Source organism: Colletes latitarsis, chromosome 6, assembly GCF_051014445.1.
Source record: "Colletes latitarsis isolate SP2378_abdomen chromosome 6, iyColLati1, whole genome shotgun sequence".
In the NCBI taxonomy this organism is placed as follows: Eukaryota; Metazoa; Arthropoda; class Insecta; order Hymenoptera; family Colletidae; genus Colletes; species Colletes latitarsis.
Genome location: NC_135139.1, coordinates 13,092,152 through 13,115,091, shown reverse-complemented (window position 1 = coordinate 13,115,091; position 22,940 = coordinate 13,092,152). Strand labels below are relative to the sequence as shown.

The window sequence follows — 22,940 nt, the reverse complement described above, 5'->3', positions numbered from 1 at the left end:
GAAATAAAAAACGGTCGGTACGTTACTGAAGTGAAATTACAAAAATTAATTCCTCGCTGCCCGTAGAAATTATAGAGACCTATTCGATCGTGTCTAACAGTTTTGAGAGTCACGGTAGAGTTTCGCGATGCACGTGACCGCGGTTGATCGCGAACTATCGGTTCTGCTTTTGCGGCTCATCCCTTTCTCATCATGCGCATTACGAGCGGTACGTGTAACCGGCGCCAACGATCGAGGGAGCAGGTTGCAGGCCGCCTCGGGTCTCATTGCTCACGCGGGGCAGATGGATCGTCGACGAGGCGCGAGTTAGACGCGCCTCTCGACGCGCTTCGCCTTGTCGGACCACCGTGAAAAAGCATTTCGAATTCGACGCCGCGGAATCCGGTCTTATCTGTGGAAAGGCAATTATATCCGGCACGGGGGAACAGGTTGAGAGGCGTGAAAAGAGGGACAGAATTCCGCGAAACCGTGAAACGGTTCTACGAACGTTCGCCGTAACATCGGCGAACGATTTTACGCGCGAAATTTTATTTTCCACCGACGTTTAATAATTTTTCGTGAACGCTGGCTGCGACGGATCGGATTCGTTAACGTCGTGGTTCGCGTACTTCGAACTTTCCACTGACCTCCTCGGCAGAGGAAACCCTTCGACCACCCCCCAGAGTACAATTATTACTATTATTTCTTATATGTTTTCAAACTCGGGGTTTCTAAATTTATTTATGGATCGGTAGTTCGTATTTCGGGTGACTTTGAAATATGTTGGTGATATTATTAAAATTTTGGTTTATTATATATTAAATATGTTGATTTTGTAACGCAAGATTGAGTTCTATCTATTCTAAGTGAGATTGGGTATTAAAATTCTTAGATTTATTGTATACTATTTTATTTAAATCTTTATTCTGAGTTACTTACGAAGAAATTCGATACAATTAGATTAAATTCTATATATGCAATTTCTAATTATAGCATATTAAAATTTTTAGATTTATTGTAACGATTCTTTAACTGTATACTATTTTATTAAAATCTTTATTCCAAGTTACGTACGAAGAAATTCGACACAATTACAATAGATTAAATTCTATACATGGAATTTGTAACTGGGAATTATATTAGTGTTTAATATGAATGAAAGAAAAGTTGAAACGTAGAAATAATGATATCAAATATTAGGGCAAATTAATTCAAATTCTGATTAATGCCACATTTTATATTACATATGCAGTTTGTAACTGGGGATTATATTGAAATTCAGTATGACTTTCAGTATGGCAATTAGGAAATATTCCGTCAGAAACGGCAAAAGAAAGGAGCGTAAAACGATGTTTAGAATTATTAAGAAATGTATATTTAAAAATATTTGTTTTTTAATGAAGAGATTAACGATTAATCGATCATTGAAAAATGAGAAAGAAACAGAGGGAAAGACTCCGATGGGTATTTGAACCGCACGTGACGGTTGGTCGACGTGAAACGAAAGTATAGTGATTGCAACCTGCGCGATCATGACCCTGCACTAACCGTGTGTCATGACGCAGAAGAAGAAACGAGACACGAAACTGATGGTCCATGAATAAGTATCTTCCTACTGACAGTCGAGCAAGCTCGCGTAAGAGAAAATTGATTACGCAAGGTGGAAGAAGACTTAATTGAGACCAGAGTTGAACAAATTTTATTCATCAATAATAAATACAAATTCCCAATTTATTTGTATACTAACTTTCGTTATTGTTTCGTTCGTAAATTAGAATCTATTAACAGATTTCTTAATCAACAGCAAATTTAGAAACGAATTTAAAATTTGTATTCTTTATAAGTGAACAAAGTTTAGGTACACCATAAAAGAAATTTAACCTACAAATTTCATTGTCATAAATATTGGAGTTTAATATTATATACCAAAATTGACAGTAACTGTCAAAGGAAATTAGGTAAAATTTAAAATAAATTTAATAGAACGTAGAAAAAGTGACTAAGAAGTATGGCGTCTGTTAGAGTTTGACAAGTGATATTAATAATTATAATTCAAAATACATACATTTACCTCGTTACAGAACTATAAAGACGTTGGAATGGAATGCTTATTTCAAATGATAAATGAGAAGAGACCTTCGTAAGGAAATCATTTTGTAGGAAGGTACAGAGCATTTGTAATTTATTACAATGCTTTCGCCCAAGAACACGCGTTTGGCGCGTGACACGAAAACGAGGAAATACTGCAGGAGGCATAACTTCCTGGATAGATCACACGTAACTTGTCCACGGTGAAAGATACTCTGTATTTTTAATTCAATCTATCAAACTATCATCTCGCACGCTGAGCACCACCTCTGTTCGCGGATGAGTTCCTTCAACTTGTCAGCGTCGAATATGGTTGTCGGTTCTCCTTTTTCGATAGCGCGTAATAGGTTTTAGTGGTTACCACTTCCTACTGTTCGATCTTACCGATAACGTCTACGAAATAATTCAAATAACACTGCCTACATATTATTATATGTAGTACTGGACATAGATCCTACTTATAAGAGTATTTGTATTGCTCATTCCCGTACGTATCTGTATTTAGAATTATTTATTTGTCTGTCTACAAAAGACAGAAGAAACTCTTTATTTAGGAATATATTGTTTTTTATGTGTTGAAACAAACAAAGAATTATATGATATTCATTTTAATCATCCTCATACGCATTCAACAATTGATTTAGCAAATGACTTTTAAAAGAAGCTATATTAAAAGAGAGGAAAATTATAATTTATTTGAACAAAGTAAATCTTAGAGAGAATTTGGTAAAATAGAGCACAGAAATTGTTTTATAAATAGAAGTATTTTTAAAAGAGAAGAGTAGCAAACATTTATTTTAGTAATCGAAGGGGTAATTTCCTCATCCATATTTGCTTGCAGTAAGCAATATTTAAAAGTATCATGCTCTACATATGTGTAGAATTTAATACATTTGATCAACGGTTATTTCAAGGCTGTGTTAGAACAGCTGGAAATTTTATCGACATATGTAAATGTATGATGAGACTACATTTTTAATTTCTAATAATACAGACGAATTTTCTCATTCTTTCTCAAAGAACTAAAATAGATATGTTAAAACCTAAATAAAAGAATTATATTTCAAAAAACTATAGATTGTAATGTAAAATAATATAGAATGTAACATAAAGTAATGAAGTACGATTATTTGCCAGAAGACATGTTTGTGAATAAGACATGTTTGTATTATAATTACTCACTCGTAATTTATCAGGATATTATTTAAAATTGCATCAATCATTTATTAACAAAACTAAGACTTCGAATAAAAAGCAAACAATTATGCGTAACGGTTAAATATTACTCGTCGTCACTGACACTATTAAGAAGTTCATGTGGCGCTGTCGAGTCAATGCCATTGTTATTGGTGCCGTCGTAATAAATTTTGCCATCACCATTTTTATCTAACGACGCTTGTTCGTCCTCACGCATCAAGATTATTGAAAACACAATATTTGTGGAAGCCTCGTTGAGTTATAGACGCGTCTTTCAACAATGTTTCACAGCTGTATGTGCATTTGTTCAACATTGAAAGTGACACACCTTTTGTACGCGAATATAATACACACACTCGTTTCACTGTCGAAAAAAAATGAATAAAATTCGTGTATATTATACTCGAGATTTTACAGTAATTCAATATTCGCTATTATAACCCATTTTATTTGTATATCGAAGCTATTTTATATCACAAATTACGAATACTTTATATTGGAAGCAAATATATATTTCATATTATTTCGATTTATATTTATAAATTATCACTTTCATATGCATCCGTGACAGTTCCACGTTCACACGTTATTAATTTTCTTCCGTTCTTGTATACAGACAAATAAAACATTTCACGTTTCTATACCGTCAATATGCTTCATAGAAATCGTCTTAGTTATAAACACATGTTTTACACATGCTTAAAGTACAATTTTTCAACAATTAATCTTCGAAAAACATTAAGTTTGGCGTGAATGCCCTCTCTCGTATTTGTCTAACCGAAGAATGAGTTCTATACCGTGAAACATTCTCGTATCAAGGAACGTTGAATCATAACTGGCTGCCTGTTGACAACCTTAAGCAATAACCCGGACAATATGACAATAGCTATCAATCCGCGTGATTGATGAACGGAGCCTGAAAGCCTGAAAAGAAAGACACGAGAACGCGATTTGGTCGTTGAATTTGGATCAAGGATGAAAGCTAGGACTGTGGCTGCTTCCTGCAACACTTAAAAGCGGCGGGAATCTACACACGCTCGAATCTGTTCTAATGTGCTATCTGACCGGTCTAAGAATACGCGTTACTCGCAACATTTAACCACAGGAATGCGTTCCACGCAATATGGAACTTCCTAGATAGACCTTGGACATCGCGGACGGGTTTCTGCTCATCCGCGGAAAGAAAAAAATCGTCGACGTTCGTTCGCCACAATTAAACGACGCAATTTACGAGCGACATTTGAATCGCGTTAATAAAACAACGTCTCGTTTGCTTGTCAAACGGGGTAGTGTCCGACTAGCTTCTTTTTTCCAACGATCGATCGTTCCTAGTATTGCAGTATTTTCATACTGAACGAATACCAGTGTTTCGATCATCGCGATAACAGCTATGATTTATGTTCTTAATGGAATGAAACTTATGTAAATACGAGCCTTTTAAGTTTAGATCGTTCGTAGTGCTACTATTTATAGGTAATTATATCAGGGGTAGTATTGAGTTTGTTTTTTTAGAAAACTACAAAGATCTACTGAAAATTATATGTTTCTGTGATAATTATAGAATACCACTTTCTGCAACTTATTAACCCTCGAAGTGGATTGGTCCATTTTGACTCAAACCTAAATTTCATTTATTTCTAAACAGAAGACTTCTGATTGAATTTCTTTTACTACTCTATTTGCAAATTCCTTATTTATTATTACCATTTACTTTTACATACTAAAACTATCCTTGCAGATTATTGTTCATTAATCGATAGTATTTTCTATGTATAATTTTTATTTTGTCGTTCCTTATATATTACATTTTTTTGCACTAAAACGTTTTCCCCCCGTTAATGAATGAATAAAAAAACCTAGGATTCTAAAATAAGCAGAAAGCACTTAATAGTGACAGGTTTGATTGACAGTAGAAGCATGTAATTTTATGACAATTAACGAGGGAGTAGTGGATGCAGGCAATAAACAGCCTCGACGAGCCTGTCGCCATTTTTGGTCAGATCGGTACAATGATTCCGTTCCTCCGACTTTTTATTTTCCTCCTCGCCGCGAACGTCATGACACCTTTTGTTTTTGCAACGCTGACAACTCATCGCCTCCGCAGAAAACATTGTTGATTTTTTTTTATGGTTTATTTTATCGCCGGAATTCCTTTTACGTGTAACACGGTCCACGGACCGTTTCTGATTCATACTACTTTGTTGTCCGAGATTTATCTGCGGTTTGTGCGAAACCAAGGCCCGTTTCGCCAATGTACATTTTCGCTATCATCATTTTGTTCGTCATAGTTACTAATGGACACGAAAAAAAACCGGTTTAAACGGGACGGTCGTACACTTCGTGTTCATCGTAATTTTAAAACACAGACGTTCATTAAGGAGTACGACGACGACTAACCTTTCGCGGCCACGGGGACCTCGTTAGGCAGTGAAAATGGTAATAATAACCCTGATTAAACTAATAACGAATATGGGCGACGATTCATTAGCTGCTCGACGGTGAAAACATCGCTGAATTTAACGAACACGCAGCGACGATTTGCTGAACGCGTCCCGTGGCACTTCGAATCCATTTTACCACCCGTTCATAGTACTCGAACAGTTAATTGCTCCGTAATATTAATTCCAACAATATACGGTCTTCGATGAATAGAGAAATGGACCCGAAGCAATGTAAATGTCAAGTAAATTGTCGAAGGAAGGATTTTAAGAATTGTACTAATTATTATTAAATTCTGTAATTTTTTTGTAACTCCAAAATAAAATGAAGAAAATAGCTCTCCCATACATAGTGCCATTTATTAAACACAAAGATTCAGGTTCTCTTCAGTATGATACATGTATAAAATTTTGTTGTTGAACGACCAAGAAGAGAATATTGTTTAGTAATAATAATATTTTATTTTCAATCTATAAACTGTTGATAGATCATTATTGAAATGTATATTGCTCAAGAATTATTTTTTCTCCTTAATAATGAATTAAAATTAAAAATTAATGGAGTAGTGGCTCTAATTGTACTTATTGTATTCTGGCAAATTTCTAATTGCTCGGAATTTCACTTATTTAATGAATCATCGTTGAAGAATTTGTAGAATTATCAGTAAAGTTAAATAGAGTTATAAATAAAGAATCGCGGGTTATAAAAATTTCGAAAATACAACAATTAACCAGAAGCTAATAAATGGTTCTAGGAAAGTATAATGAAACAGTCTGTCGCTCGTTAGGTTTGTTTGCACTGGTTTTTGAATCTGACAAATTTCACTTAATGAATCATCGCTGAAGAATGTAAATGGTTATTGATATAAGAATCATGTGCTCCAGTGTGTCAGAAGCAAAGAAATTACTTGGCAGCTGGAAGAAGGTTACAGAACAGGATTATTCCACGATCTGTCGCTTGCTAGATTTGTTTTTGTCGATTTTCATTCTATCGAATTTCCATTTTCTCTGAATTTTACTCCATCGAAAACATCCTTGAAAAAATCCGGATGATTATTCATAACAATATAAATTTAGTAATAATAACATTTACTTGTGTTTTATTAAATTTTATTTCACTTCTTCGAAATTTTACTTATATTTCACACGTTGATTTCCACGATGGTCACCGGTGACCGGCACTTTGAACGTGTTGCAACATTGTTTAGAATGGAAGAACCCTAATACTTGTAAAATTGTAAATAACGCTTTTAATTTAGAATATTGTAGAACAAAAAACCATTGAATCGTCGAATATTTCTGTGTTTCACGCTATAATTTGAACAGATTTTGAGGACATCTTCAAACATGGAAAACTGTATCGCAAAAAGAGCTTACAAATCAGTGCCATGGCTTATCACAGTCATTTCTGTCGTTCATTACTTTCCCCCGCAAATACAAAATGGCGAGATATATCCGAACGAAGTTCTTAAACAATCCGATACGTGTCCTTCTTAAATATCCGCTGTAACAATAAATTAGGAAGCGGACAAGAAGAAGGATCGAGGTTGTACTTTTCGTTGTATAAATTTACAAGCAGGACAGGGTTCAAGTATCGGGCTCTAAGCGTAAATGGTGCAGTACCAGTACTCGAAACTTGAAAGAAGAAACTCGAGAGGAACTCCTACTCGACGGTGTCAGGAAAAAATACACCGACACGCTTTCGACGAATTTTAGTGACACGCACGGATAAAGAGATGCTCCCAAAAAGAGTTTCTTATCATCGTGACACGAAGGAGACACGGCCGTGTAATACTTTTTATTGGCCCGTGGTGGTAAGCTGCCAAGAGCGAGACGCTTCTCCACGGCTCTCTCGGTTTTCTCGCGCGACGAAAAAAGAAAACAACCACGAAAGATCGAAAAAGAAGAAGCGAAAGGGGAAGGAAAAAAAAAGATGGCTCTCCAACGTCCGTGCTTTTCAGCATGTGCTGAGAACGAACGCCTGAACTGGCTTGAATCACGAGGCGCCAGATATCCTGTAATTTGTCTTTCAACGAATCACTTTGGATGACGACGCGGGACAACCATTTTTGTGGAGCGTATAAATTATAATATTCGTATGCGACACGAACGATAGCACCCTTCGTAATTTCTTCCTGGGGCGTTGGACATTTCGGGTGCCATCGAAATGGTTCGAATTTCCAACGTGTTATTATGGAAAATTGAATCGAGGTGTTGTGTTTATCTTGTTCGATAAACTATTTGAGATATTTTCTGTGTATACATTTTGATCTTTGTAGAAAATTAATTCGAATTGTAGATATCAAAAAGTAAGATTGCCTAAAATAATAAGTATTGATTGTATGAATACTGAGGATTAAATTGATCTAGTAATTAAATATAAAAATAATAGTATATTGACTCAAGAAAAACTAGTACAAGGAAATGTATTCTTTCTTTAATTTTGTAAAAGGAATTTATATTTATTCGTGAAGCGATCTCTTGTTGTGTTGAGAGACGAAGAAGAATTTAAATATTAATGAAGAGAGTTTTTAAAAATATGTACAATTTTCAAATTACAAACTTGCTTGATAAAGAATATAAAATACAATATGCATCAAAAATATATAATATCTGAGTTCTTCTTGGAACAAATAATATTACCATCGTGGAATTATAAATTATTTTAAAATAGTTGACGTAAGAATGGGATTAAAAATTAATTATGCGATTTACTGTCGATTATTTATTGTTGAATTTTCTTAAAATCACAAAGATATCCAGAAAACTTTGCGAAGATAAAATTGAATTTATAGAAACTTGAGAAATTGTTAAAAAATTGCTCGTGAAAGACAAATGTGTCCAGATAAGGCGCCAAATTAGAGTATATCTCTAGAAGGCTAATTTTAAAACAGGATAAACACGACAGATTACACGGTGAAGCACTAGAAGATCGATTTCTTCTAAAGTCACCCATATCTTCTTTTCTGGAATTCGTCAGTATCGGACGTTTGTAAGTATACAAATTATTGAGAATTATTTATTAAGCGGTATCGCAAATTCGACGTCTAACACCGAAGATTATTTCTTCAAATCGAAACGCTCCATACGAGTGGTTGTTCTTCAGTTACAAAACACGCGCTTACGAAAGATCTTTAGAAAATCGATGACGTATTGCTCGTGTTAAAGAAGCGTGTCCTTTGAATTCAGCTTCAAAGAGGCCGCTTTACAGTTACTCATTTTTTCTTCGTTCGCATACAGCATACGTTCGAGCGACTGCACATTAATTTGATCTACGAGTTTGGCATTGAAGTTAGAACCAAATCAAAACCGGCCCACTAGTGTCTTAACAGAACACTAAATCGTTAGTAAACGGTTCGTCTATAACACAACCAACCATTGAATGCGTACCTAATTTTACCACATCCGTCAAACTGGCGTGTATTTATTTGTTTTTAAAAATATAAAATTTTAAGCAATTATAATGTATCGTATAAAGTCACTTTAATTAGTTTTCTATAGATTGAAACCAGAAATCTAAAATCTGTCATTTTTTAATTTTTTTGGATCGTGTCACGAAGCTTCAAACATTTTTATAGTGCGAAAGCGATCGATGTAACCTAAGTTTCCAATTTCCAAAATATTCAAATATCGCCCGTCTGTATTTTTTTAAATTTTATTCCACATTGGGGTACAATATAATGATAATATTGATAATATTGAAATCTTACCGTTAAAGATATCAATAGAACGAACAGGACAGCTCGATCCATCTTGGAGAACGTTCGTGCGCCGCTTTAGAACCCAAGCGTCATCTTCGATAACTTCGTTAATTCTCTTCTTCTCGGCGAGCTTCTCGGTGAGTTCGCGAAAAATTCTTCATCATTCTCTCGAGCACGATCTCAGACAGTCGTTTTGCATTGCATCATGGTTTTCGGTTCTATTTTAGTTTCTTCGACTGTCATCGAAGCCACGATCCCACATTTCACTCACACTTTCTTCTTCTCAGTGCGTCTCTTTCCGAAGTGTATCTTTAAACAAAATTAGGACCGATAAAATTCGGAATTCGAATCTGAAAATTAATTGTTACCCGAAAATTTCCTTCTCTATCGTTTCCTGTCGTTGCAACGTTTACAAGCTTTCTTCGCTCAATGTCTTCCTTTTCGTAGAAAATTATACACAAAAACAAGATATTTCAAATCACTTAAATATCATGTAAAAATCTATGAAACGACGCCAAAAAATTTTGTTTAAATCTGCAATCACAATAGAAACTACAACATTCCTGACATACAATTACACATTAAATCATCCTTACGAGATCACAAACACGTAAGATTTATACGGCTATAATTTCAAATTAAAAATAACACGCTAAATGAGTCACTTTTCGTACGCCCTGCGTTAAGCCCTTCCAAAATTCCACGCTCGAAGCAAACAGCTGTACGAATCGTTCGTTCTAATAGGTAGAAGAACTCTGTTTCTTCTTTGCAAAGCAGGATAAGACACTGCAAACAATACAATTTATGGCCTCTTACTTATCCTATTTAAAGGTGAAGTATCCGCGAAAGTTGAATTTACAAGGCGCCGCCGTGAATTATACGACCGTAAGCGCGAAAAATACCAAAACTTTTTCATTTTTCTTTTTTTCGTGATCGCGGATTTCTACGATTACCCTCGCGACGCAGTCCTCTATCTCGCGCCAAGAGACTTTCCTATCTAATTTTTTCCACCGGTGTTCGCGGTATTATTTACTGTTCCTCGTGTTACCTTGTACGGGATTCCAAAGACGCGGAGGAATTTCCCGGGTGATATCTAAATTGTGATCAACGATCGTACTAGACCCGGATAGAAGGATAGCGGAGATAAGGAAATTATTTACACGAACGGTGGTAACGGCGACGCGAGGCCAGATAAAATGGAGCCCCGGAACACTGCCGCGAGACACGGTCTGTATAATTATTAGGGTGTACCAGAAAATATCGCGCGATTTCAGTCACCTTTGCCTTCCGTTGCTCTTAAAACGCCCATCGAAACGAAGTGTGCTCAAATGCATTAAAAAACTCTATTGACCCGGGGCTAAGGAAACATACGTTTCACCTGTCTGCACTTTACTCGTTCGTTCTTAGAATTAGTCGAAGGAAGTTATAATTCTATAACTCTTTCATTTTGTTTAACGACTTTGTTCGTCGTGTTAAGAATGCAAGAAATTTGTACAGCTATGGGACTGTTTTATAACAGAATTTTTAAATTGTTGTACTCCAAACAGAGTGTTATTATTTACGTAGCGAGTTAATGGACATTCTGTATACTCGTGGTTTATATAATTCAATGACGATTTGAAATTATAAATACGTATGGCGGATCAATAACGTCGATGAAATATATTTGATATAGGTACTAGTGTCTCGTTTTATTCGACCGCTATTTTATCATTTTAACGATGCAAAGAAATTTGTACTTTCACCTATTGAAAGATTTCATAACAGCAAATTCTTGAGATACGTCGGTTATTTCTAACAGTATTTTAATACTTCGGTATTTCAAATATAAAATTACTATCTCAAAGTTATTTCGCGAAATAAGATAAATGTGTTTCAAGTATGTAACGATGGTGAAATAAAGTAACATGTTATTTAAAATAGTATTTCGAATGCTTCCAGATTTGCTAGACACGTAGGGAAAGGAAACATGAGATTTAATGGTGTGAAGGTACAGAAAAATTTAGATAGAATTCTTAGATTGGAGCATGATTGGTGTGTGAGGATAGATTGAACAGAATTCATTTAAAAATTATAATTATCAAGGACCCTATCACGACTAAAATAAAGAAATTTTGCAAATAACTATTAAGGACGAGGGAAATTTGTTTCGGTTACTCGTAACAATTATACTAACGTCGTTGATATTGTTTATCAGTGATTTGAACCGCAAATTTTATTATTGCCAATAATAGAACATCAGCTGAAACGTATTGGTTGGATGTAACCAAAAATATATTATGAGAAACCGACAAAATTTTCTGTCTTAAACAATCATTATTCTGTTAACAAAAAGTTTAAAAATTGATATTCTTTTAACAAATTTCTTTAAAACATCATGATTATTATCTACCTTCAATTTAAATATGAAGCAACTTTTTATTAATGATTTTCTCCATACAAACTTTTAAAATAACTGTTTTTATACAATTCATATTTGTACCAATTTGATTTTAACGATCTTTGGTGAAATGAAAGAGTACATATTTATAATAATAAATGTGGAACATTAATAGTTATTGGATAGTTTTAAACATGTATAATTAATTAAATCTAGATACCTAGTAATGTTTTCTGAATATAGATATGGTCGTAGAAGCTACGACGGCAAAGTGATATGTTGCGTGACTCGTGAATCGGAAGTTCAGCGATATTTAACTGGGATTCGATCGCTGAACTTCTGATTTACAAGCCACGCAACATGTCACTTTGCTGTCTCGACTTCCACAACCAGACATCTATATTCATAGAACATCGCTATCCTATCTAACTTTAATTAGTTATATCTTTAAAACTATGAAGTAACTACGGTCAATATTTTGTACGTATCGTTAACAGTATGTATGTATTCTACCACACTATAAATAACAATAAAAATCGAAATGATACTTTCGAGCTATGTCTCATATATTTTGCAAGATTTATTGAGTCTTTGTAACTTGAAAATATAGTAAAACTTGTAGCTTTATTAATGCTAATATGTTTTTATACATTTTTAACAATTTTTACAAATTCAAAGAAGTAAACAGTCTTTGCATTAACTACTTTATTGTAACATAGTTCGAATATTTTCATGAATAATTGTGAACATTATATTATACACTTTCTGAGTTATAAGTGTATAATATAATGTTTTAAGAGAGTAAATAAATTCTACTAGTAGAAAACTATTAGTTCATTATTCATATCTTTTATTCTAATTAAACATGATGATACTATTAGCTACAGTTTATAATAAACAAAAAATTCTATTTATTTAATGAATCTAAAATCACTGATTCCATGGAACTTTTGTTACAAGTATAAAAATTCTAAAATATTCTCCTATAAACAGTTTCAAACAAAATCCTTTTCATCATAAAAGTACCACTAGAACACATGTATTTTTTCAAAAAAAATATAATTGGAACAAAATAAAAATTGACCATTTTAACTTTGCAAAAATCTTAAAAAAACTAAAATGGTGTTATTAAAAAGAAATTCTTTTCCACGTCTTCATGCTGTTCCACGAATAAATCTTTCCCTTATATCTGTGACATTTATTGTCTCATTTTGAATTTTACATATGTTTCTTCGCGATATGGTGGTGCAATAACTGGTTTTCACCGGGTACGATTGAGTAATAGTCTTTTAAATATTTTTGACTGTTGTAAAATAATTATACATCCGCGTACACGATAGGAAACTGCAAATTGGACCTAGAACGAAACTGATTTTGACGTGTCTGCTCTAATACATCAGGCTGTTTAATAAATCGAACTTTCCTGATTTTTCGTCGCTCCCGTTCCACACGCGGTGGCACACTTTTCCTCGACGAACGAGCGCGGCAGGTTTCTTTCTCTAAAATTGGTTAATGAAACAGGGTGCCGACAAGAATGATCGATACGTTTAGCGCAAATTACAGGCTACTTTCAACGAAACAAGCGAGGGCCACGGCTAGTTTCGCGAATGCTTAGCCAATATACCCGCAACGTATCATTTGGGTAATATTTATTAAACGGAAGAATCGGTAAGTGATTCATGCTCGTACGCACGTATAAATAATCGAGCGTGTTAATTTATGGCCAATGTAAAAAATCTCAATATCGAAACTCGTAAAGTAGGCGTAAACAATACCGATTATCTTACGCACAAAGACACGCTGTACGCGTAAACGCGGCGCTGAGTAATTTTCGACGAAAGAAAATTTTCTATGAATATCTTTCGAAGGTGGACTATGTAGAAAATGCAAGGCATAAATGGGTTATGTTTGTCGACCGTGGAGATTGCGTATAAAGCTAACAAACGAAAATTACAACATGTAAGCGCGATTGTTTGGAACGGATGTAAGAACACTTATGTTTGGAGTACAGTGATAAGTAACATTCGCGTGAATAACTAAAATTGAGATCGCTCCTCGAAGCCAATATATATAAGCCGTAGATATTACCAATATTCTTCGCGCGTAATTTACGCTTACGATCATTTATTTGCTGTTATGGGCCAAGTTCGGTAAAGTTAAATTTCTGACAAGGACGCGAAAACAGGCCCCGCGGCATAAATCTTCGTCCAATTTATACGGCAAGAGCGTACCGTTTGTTACAATATTTATTAGAGCAGGCTGATAATTTATGTAAACGCGCGTCGACGGTAAAAATACATTGTTATAGTCATCGCGAAGATGAAATGGCCGTTTCTTAGGAAATCGACCGGTATTTTTAGGGTCGTTTTAAAAATCTACTATTTCTGATTCCTGTAGAACGAATGCATTTCGACGCGAAAATATATCCAGAGGTTTGGATAATATTTTTAATGCCCCTCCAGGTAGGCGTCGGGACTCCTACTATTTTTAAATCGCGTCCCCATTTTTCTGAACGAAGCTGCAGCCTGCACTATCAGCAAATTACTGTCTCTTGCTTCTTTTCGGTTAGTCATGATTTTTCTCGGACCATCGAGCTTTAAAGTGTAGCTTAACTCGTTTCGAGTTTATTTCGGGAACAAATCGAAGAACGAACCAGTCGAACGATAGCCAAAAGATTATGGTCCTGATATGTAAAACAATATTTATAAAACAAAATTTTAGAGCAGATGACTCGAAAAGAAACTTCTAAAAAAGCATATAAATATGACAAGTTGGCAATTTGTACGCTCGGATCAATGATGTTCTTATTAATGAGAAATGGTAATTATTTTTGAAGAAACTATTTTGATGGTGTAAAATAAGTTTTAGAAAAATGATATACTTTTTACTTTGAATGGAAAAAAATTTTGTTTCGAGGCGAAGCTTTCCTTGAATTTTTTTAAAATAAATAAATTATAATAAATCATAGTCGTAGAAACCTTCTATGAGATGGGGATCAATTTATTTTGTCAATTCTTTTAAATTCTAAAAGCGAATGTGAATGATTAATCCTGCACAGTTAATCTTACAAAGTCAACAAGAGGACGATGCTCTCTCAATATACACTGTGTTCCTAAAATAAAACGTTCAGCTTTAAGAACGTATTCTTCTCATTGCAACGACAAAAAAATGAGATACAAACCTAAATCTACAAATGCTTTTTGTTCTAGTTGCGGCTTTTCTAACCTGAAGTTCTATAATTAAAACAAATATTTCAATTTTCTCAGGGAAGATAAAAATGTTTCTTTATCAAATATTCTTGGATACTTCGAATTATTTAAGGGTCATCCACTCTACAACCAGGGAAATCTTCGACCACCCCCTTTTCTCACTTTTCGGGGTTAACGAGCTACTTTCCAACTATTTTTGTAATTTCTACATATTCTACACCAAAATACGCGTGGTTTGCTTTTTTAAACATTAAAATCGTCCAATCCGTTTAGGAGTTATGACATTTTAAAGATTCGCATGAAATTTCGGTGAAGCATTTCTGGCCTCACACATTAGATTTTCGGTAAAGAATTTTTATCTCGAAGATGGTTAGGATTTCGAGGGTATGTCTATTCACAAAAAATGATTGTGATTAACACGCGCAAATGAAAATAATTTTTCCAGGTGGATTTGAACAATTTTTTTTCCTCCGAAAAATTTCAACATCTACTGAATTTTTTTTTCGAAAGTGAGTAAGATTTCGGGGTTATGTCTATTGACCAAAAATGATTGTAATTGACCCCCGCAACCGAGAATAATTTTTCCAGAACGATTTGAAATTTTTTTTTTCGTCGTAAAATTTAGGCGCCCGTCGACTTCTCTTAAAAATTCGTTTTTCGTGTGTCTTTTCTTTGATTGACGCTCTGTGGAAAAGTTGTTTAATACTTTTTTGTAGGCATCTATAGGCTCTACTTCAGAAAAAAATTTCAATGGGATCGATCCACTATTGTACGAGGTATGGCCGTTTGAAAATTGGCCATTTTTATGGGGTTTTCTCAGTTTACGGGGTTAAGGAGCAACTTTCCGACTATTTTTGTAATTTCTACATATTCTACACCAAAATACGCGTTGTTTGCTTTTTTAAACATTAAAATCGTCCAATCCGTTCAGGAGTTATGACATTTTAAAGATTCTCGGTGAAGCATTTCGCCTGTCAACTTTTCTGAAAAATTAGTTTTTCGTGTGTCTTTTTTTTGATTGACCCTCTATGGAAAAGTTGTTTAATACTTTTTTGTAGGTATCCATGGGCTTCACTTCAGAAAAAAATTTCAATGAAATCGATTCACTATTGTAGGAGTTATGACCGTTTGAAAATTGGCTATTTTTATGGGTTTTTCGCATCTTGCGGGGTCAAGGACCAACTTTTCGAATATTTTTGCGATTTGTTCATATTCTCTACCAAAATACGCGTAGTTTGCTTTTTTAAACATTGAAATCGTCCAATTCGTTCAGAAGTTATGACGTTTTAAAGATTCGCATGAAATTTCGGTGAAGCATTTCTGGCCTCACACATTAGATTTTCGGTAAAGAATTTTTATCTCGAAGATGGTTACGATTTCGAGGGTATGTCTATTCACAAAAAATGATTGTGATTAACACGCGCAAATGAAAATAATTTTTCCAGGTCGATTTGAAAAATTTTTTTTTCACCGAAAAATTTCAGCATCTACTGAATTTTTTTCTCGAAAGTGGGTAGGATTTCGGGGTTATGTCTATTGACCAAAAATGATTGTAATTGACCTCCGCAACCGAGAATAATTTTTCCGTGCATGATTTGAAATTTTTTAATTTAATTTTTTAATAACTTTTTAACGAAGCCTGAATCAACAAATTGATATTCTTGATTTTCGTCTTATTGTGGCCTCTAGAATCTCCCATTATATATATTAAGTAATTACAAACAAAAAGATAGGACTATGGTTTTGATAAACAAAGAAAAACGCTAAAATATTGCCAGAATTGGTCGTTTAAGTGACAGCAATTGAGTCCCTTGATTTATTCTGACATTTACTACCGAAAGATAACAAGAAAAGAGTATTTCTTTGATCTCTAATAACAAATTCTTCTTTATTTTGTTTCGAGCGACAGTATCACATTTATCTTATAAAATGTGCTGTAAAAAAGTCCTGCAACGCTCGACGTGGAAAAATGGTGGTGGCTGGCTCGAAATCGATGCTCGATCGAGATGCTTTCGCATCGTGAGAAACGGCTCATAACGCGACACGAAGGAAATTAGATATTAGAGAAGCCATCGGCTCGTGTACGTATACGCACGCACATAATGCTTTCATGCTCCAGTTGTTAGTGAGCGTTGGACGGGAATCTATATTAGTCGTGCGTCGACCTGTCGAACGTAATCGCTCCTACACAGAATTATTCGCTGAAAGTGCGCCGAGAATATTTTTCTGCCGTCGATGCATTCCGCGGTCGTTTCGATTCTGAATCGACCAGGCGATCGAAAGTTCCGTTTGAAATTCTAGGGAACGGTTTACCACTTTGGCGCCACGTCGTTGGTTCCAGTAGATCGATCTCAATTAAGAATGTTACATTATCTCTCTGTTAATCGATTGTTTATCCGGCGTATTTGCCGCCGACTGCCATAGTGCCGCTCCAATTCGACAAATTATGGGACTGGTTACGAGCGTAGGATCGGTTCACGTGTGCATTTTGCCGTGCTGGAATCGCATGGAACGCGATTGCACATCTGCGATCGCAACGAATGAATGTAACAAGATATTTACGGACCAACAGAGTAATAAGAAAGTGAAATTATTGCACTCCTAATTAAACGTAATCGGTCGCTACTTTTAAATTATTGTTAGTCGACTGCGTACTAAACTCGAAAGGGAATTAACTTGGACGCGGGAAATCGTTGAACTTTTGAGTCTGAATGAACGCAACTTGTAACACGGAACAGTGGTTCTTAACCCTTTCTTCCCACGAACTCCTTTTAACGATTTATTGGAGCTCACGGTCTTTCTATTCCTTAAAATAACCATTTTAAATTTTGGTTTAGTCAATATGTTTCAATCAGTGTTGAAAATCTTGATGTACTTATTTATAAAATATCAAACATGATGGAAACTTGAATAGACCGCTCTATAACACGAGGATAAGTTTGCAGGAAACGTCAGAATCCTTTGAGACACTTTCAGATTCAATTTTAGTAAATTTTTAGTTCTACGATCAACGTGTTAATAATCGTTAAATGAGTTCTGTACATTTTCAAGTGTCTGCAAAATTCGTTTCTTCGAAAGATATTGTTAGAGAATTTTATAATTCTATCAGTAGCTTAGCTAAAAAAGCTTGTGATTTCTCTGTACAAGAAATAATTGTTTAGGACATTGGATTGAAAGATTTATTTTAATTTAAAAGCTATCGTAATAAAGCAGCGAAAAGATAAAGTTACGTATTAACGAATACAATTTATCTCTTAATTATCTGCATAAGAGACTCAACTAGAAAGTTAATCCTACATTAATTGATATTAAACGTAGACTCGTGTTTACAAGCATTGTAAACGTAGACTCGTGTTTACAAGCACGAGTATGTCTCAATTAAAATAGTTCACTGCACTTTAAATGGCTGTAACGCTTGAACTGCAAGGTTTAGGGCATAAATACCTTTATACTTTTTTATTAAGATTAAAAAGATGCATCGAATAGTCGATAAAAAAAACAGAATGAAATTGCATATCTTGGATGTATCGATAACTGAAAATGAATAGAATTATATTTAGTTTGTGCATCGTTTGATGCTGTTTAATTTTGCCTCGTGACATTTGTTTGGATTTCTAACCCTTTTATACCTTTTTCCTGTTGTGTGGAGTACTCTGGTTAAGAACCACTGGTATAGAATGTTTCCGGAATTATTACTTCTCGTGGAGACAAACATGCTCGTAAATCCTCAAAGAGGGAAAGTGGACGATGCGCGCCAAATGTTTTGATCCTTTTTTTAAGGTCCCTATTAGAACGATTTATTATTGAGATTCATTAATATGTAGGAGGCACAAATGAAATATAAACGTTACAATGTCTAAAGATAAATTTGTTAAATTGCTGGCATACGTTTAATTAAATAGTGAAGCTCGTAGAAAATGACTAAATGATTCTAGTACACACAATATGTCCGAAAAGTATTCGTGCCTTTCATAGATAAAAAGATCTTTGTTTTATTAAGAAACTAGTATTTTGTAAGCTTAGCTTTTAATTATTTTTCTCGATAATACAGTGCAGAGATAATTAATTATACACGAAGTATTTATTCAAAAACCATACACTTGAATATAAATATTTAAAATATTACAAATTAAAAGAATCGAATATTTCTACATTCGAGTGTCTCAAAACTGTATTTATTCAGAATTTCCAAATCGCTACAATAATGTAAATTTAAAAATTCTACGTTTTAACCTTAATTATATTTTATTTAATACGGAATTATTAAAACAGAGAGAGATCTGAAATAAATTGCTATTTCTCCTAATCTCAAACTAATGATTTATTCGAAGTTTCAAACACATTTGCACAAAATGTAGAAAATGTTTACTGAGATGTTTCTAACATAATCATAAAAATGTTTCTAAACATTTAGTATGTTTGTTAGTGATGTATCTCTTGAAGAAGGCTCGCAACTATGGCCGAAATATCGAATAAACGATTCAATTGATCGAAATTGCATTGAGCCACTAAGAAGGAATAATAATTTATTCCTGACCTCTCTTTATCTACGTTTCAACCTTTGATTTAAGTCCTCTTCAGGAACTGAACAAATTGATTTAGGTTCTAACTGCCATATGTTCTTGTGTCTATATATATCTAGTACAGTTGATATTAAGAATTATTTGTCTATGATCAAAAGAACATACAAAAGCAAAATGCGAAATGTAATAAAACTTTGCACAAACATTCATCGATCGAACCTGAGAACTGTGCCATATTTCGATATACTTTTCAATTTTAAAGAAAAAATCATCCACTTTATTTAGGCCTATATAATAATTAAATTACAAAATATACCGAAAAATATTTCGAATAAAATACAATAGTACAATTTTCATTCGAAACATTTTTCGACATCTCCTGTAATTTCAAACGTACATAAACACAAATAAATCAAGTAATGATTTCTTCCTTTAAGTCGAATAGAATTTAAATTAATTCAATGAACATTCGTATAATGCTCCCTTGTTAATCATTGATAGTAACTTGCAGTCTCGAGAAACAGTTTGTCCAATTTACATCCAACAAAGCAAACATTACTTTATCTTTCTCGAAAATCGAAGAGAAAAACATTCGAGTTTGTACTCGCGATTTTTAAACCTCTCGTACAATAATTGCCACGGAATATTCATCGATTCATAAAACATACTTTCTCGGATTCGCGGTCAGTTAGTCGATCGTAATTATATTATTCTCCGATTATTTATTGGTTTAAATACCGGTACGCGTGCATATTAATTACAGTCTATCGTCGTTTAAACATTACACGTTTAAGTGCACGGGTAAGAGCGTGTTAAGTAGTCGCGTAGCTCGTATGAATTACGCGATACGTATTCGGTTGCCCATTCGTATGTCGTTCGAATGCAAAACACTACAGAATACATTACTGGAGTAATATTTCATACTCCGGCGTATGTATTAATTAATCAGTGCCGCGAAATGGAGACAAAGTACTGTATGTAAAACGATGCTCTTTAAACCTATCGTCGAGATGCTCGTCGTTTTTTCTCGCCCCGGGGATCGTTATGAATTTTAAAAACGTTCTATTTTTACGCGCTCCGTATCCTCTGAAATTCACTCGCCGATTATGTAAGAGCCTACAATGGATTTTTCTGATCGCGTATCGACAGGAGCGGTTCAATAGCCGCATCGAAACCTCAACGAACCGTCGTCCCTGCTCTCCGCGTCGTCTATTTTTTCACCCAGCAATGTTTACAAGACCGCGTTACTTTATTGCACTCAAAACACGGCGGAAAGAATGAAGCCATTCGGAAGGATCTACTTACGCAGATCCCGGTATAACGCGGAATACCGTTTATTTTTACGATTATCGACCCGCTGGGGATCGCGGACTATTAATACGCGTTTGCAAAAATCTCGAGCAGCGAAAAAACCGATCTCCACGGAAACTGAATGGAGAAGATACTCGCCGACTAGATAGACGCGATCGTTTCAGCGACGTTTATTGGCATTGCCATCGCGTTTCGGCGATAACTATTGTGAATATAAATTTGGCAACAAATTGCTACGGAATGTCTAGACTTTTGAAAACGCTACGATGTCTGGCCACGTTTCGCGCTATCGTGGATGATAATAGTATTTGGACCAAATTATGGACGAAAATATTATTATTAGACCGTGTAACAAATCGATGATAAATTAAAAGCAATTCTACGGAAAATTTTCCACCGCGATAACATATGATTTTTATTTATTTCGTGGAATGAAAAATCCTCTCAATGGGGGGAATCGTTCAGAAACACTGAATAAATAAATACAGACGTATCTGAATTTTTATACGAATAAAGAAATATTTAAATTATCCAAAACATGGTAGAAAATCGTAGAACAAAATTGCACATATACCATTGGTGAAGTAAGTTTTATATTAAATTAGTAGTATTTAATATTCTTATAAAGAAACGCGAACTTTGAATTTTGACACAATCTAATATGTTAAATTTTTCGACTTTTAGTTTTGGTCTTCTTTAGTATAAATAATTATATTTTAGTAGAACAATTATGTAATAATTATGTCTGGATCAAGAATGAAATGTATATGAAAATTACAGGATTTTGAATCAAAAAGAGTGAAATATAAATTTGTATACCCTGAACGATCATAAATTTCATTAATAATAAATGGCAATGACAAGAGAAAGTAAGTTAATAAAGTAGTTAATATATTTGTAGTTGCTTTACTTGGCTGGAACGTAGTCAAAATAACTTTTATTTTATTCTCGTGGATTGAAAACATTATAAATTTTCGTATACACTTAATTCACTCTTAATCTAGATCTATGTATTACAGTTATTCTCAACTTTAATCTATATAGTTATATTGTTTATGCTATCGATGTTACTTTACGTTTAATTAATTTTCATTTATAGTTATAATTATATTTTTATCCGATACACTCAAAGAGTAAGATATTTATTATAAATATTTTTTCGTACTCAATTTGATCTACCAAGTCATAAGCATCAATTTCAATTTTAAATGTTTTTCTACCTTTAAAAATTGTACTTCTATATTTCTATAATTCTATACTGGAAGTATTGTAATTCTATCGTATCATTAATTTGATATTTGACGCGAACCTTGCTCTAATATGTTTCTATAAAATTCCTTGAATTCTTTTAAATATCTTAATTTAACCCTGACAAACTTGAATATTTCCCTTTTCTTTTTCTATTTCTGTGTCGTTGAATGAAATAGATGACGGAAACGCAATATTTTATAATCATTATTATATCATTATTTATATCATTAACATTATGTGTACACGTGTGCAAGAGCGATTCACAATTTTCTATTATCAATAAATTTTATTCGAGCTTCGCATTCGTTACTATATTAAAAAAAATCTAAGGCCTCAGCAAGACCAAGAATCGATTCGCGATCGATCCACACTCGTAAACGTTAATAAAATTGATCAATTACAGTTCATCGGGTCAGCCAGTCGCTTACAGGTTGCAAGAACGAAAGTTCGAGTGTTAAGAAGGGCACAAAGTCAAGGCCACCGGCGTTCGAATACGAAAATAGAAGCAGAACTCATCAAAGGAACGTAAATTTAGATTTATGCGATACAGAGCGCCTTAAGATGTTTCGTGTGTATCGCGATAAAAAGAAAAGTTCTTCTTGTGCGGCGGTAAAAAAAATGTTACAGCTGTCTGGTAGAGCAAAAGAGGCTCGCGTCATAGATCGGGGCGGCCGTAGAAATCTCTATTACAGTCTGGCACGATTTTCAGAAGCGTTCGACTCTTGAATGGCCCAACACCATCCCAATACATTCCACGCGTATCTTAATTTCATGCTGAATTTGTTAGCATGGAGTCTCAAAGGCGCCCAGGAAAGCACCGAGACGCGAGAAACGTAAACGAAATAACGATCCACGATACCTGT

At 34.2% G+C, this 22,940-nt stretch overlaps 1 protein-coding gene across 1 annotated transcript in view; it reads right to left on the bottom strand.

The window, feature by feature from the left end:
• LOC143343083 (thrombospondin type-1 domain-containing protein 4) overlaps positions 1-22,940 on the bottom strand; it is a 46,943-nt gene that overhangs the window by 23,355 nt on the left and 648 nt on the right. The window contains exon 2 of the mRNA XM_076767623.1: positions 9,413-9,712. Coding sequence (XP_076623738.1) covers positions 9,413-9,454 — 42 coding nt within the window. The 5' untranslated portion in view covers positions 9,455-9,712. The remainder of the gene's footprint in view (positions 1-9,412; positions 9,713-22,940) is intronic.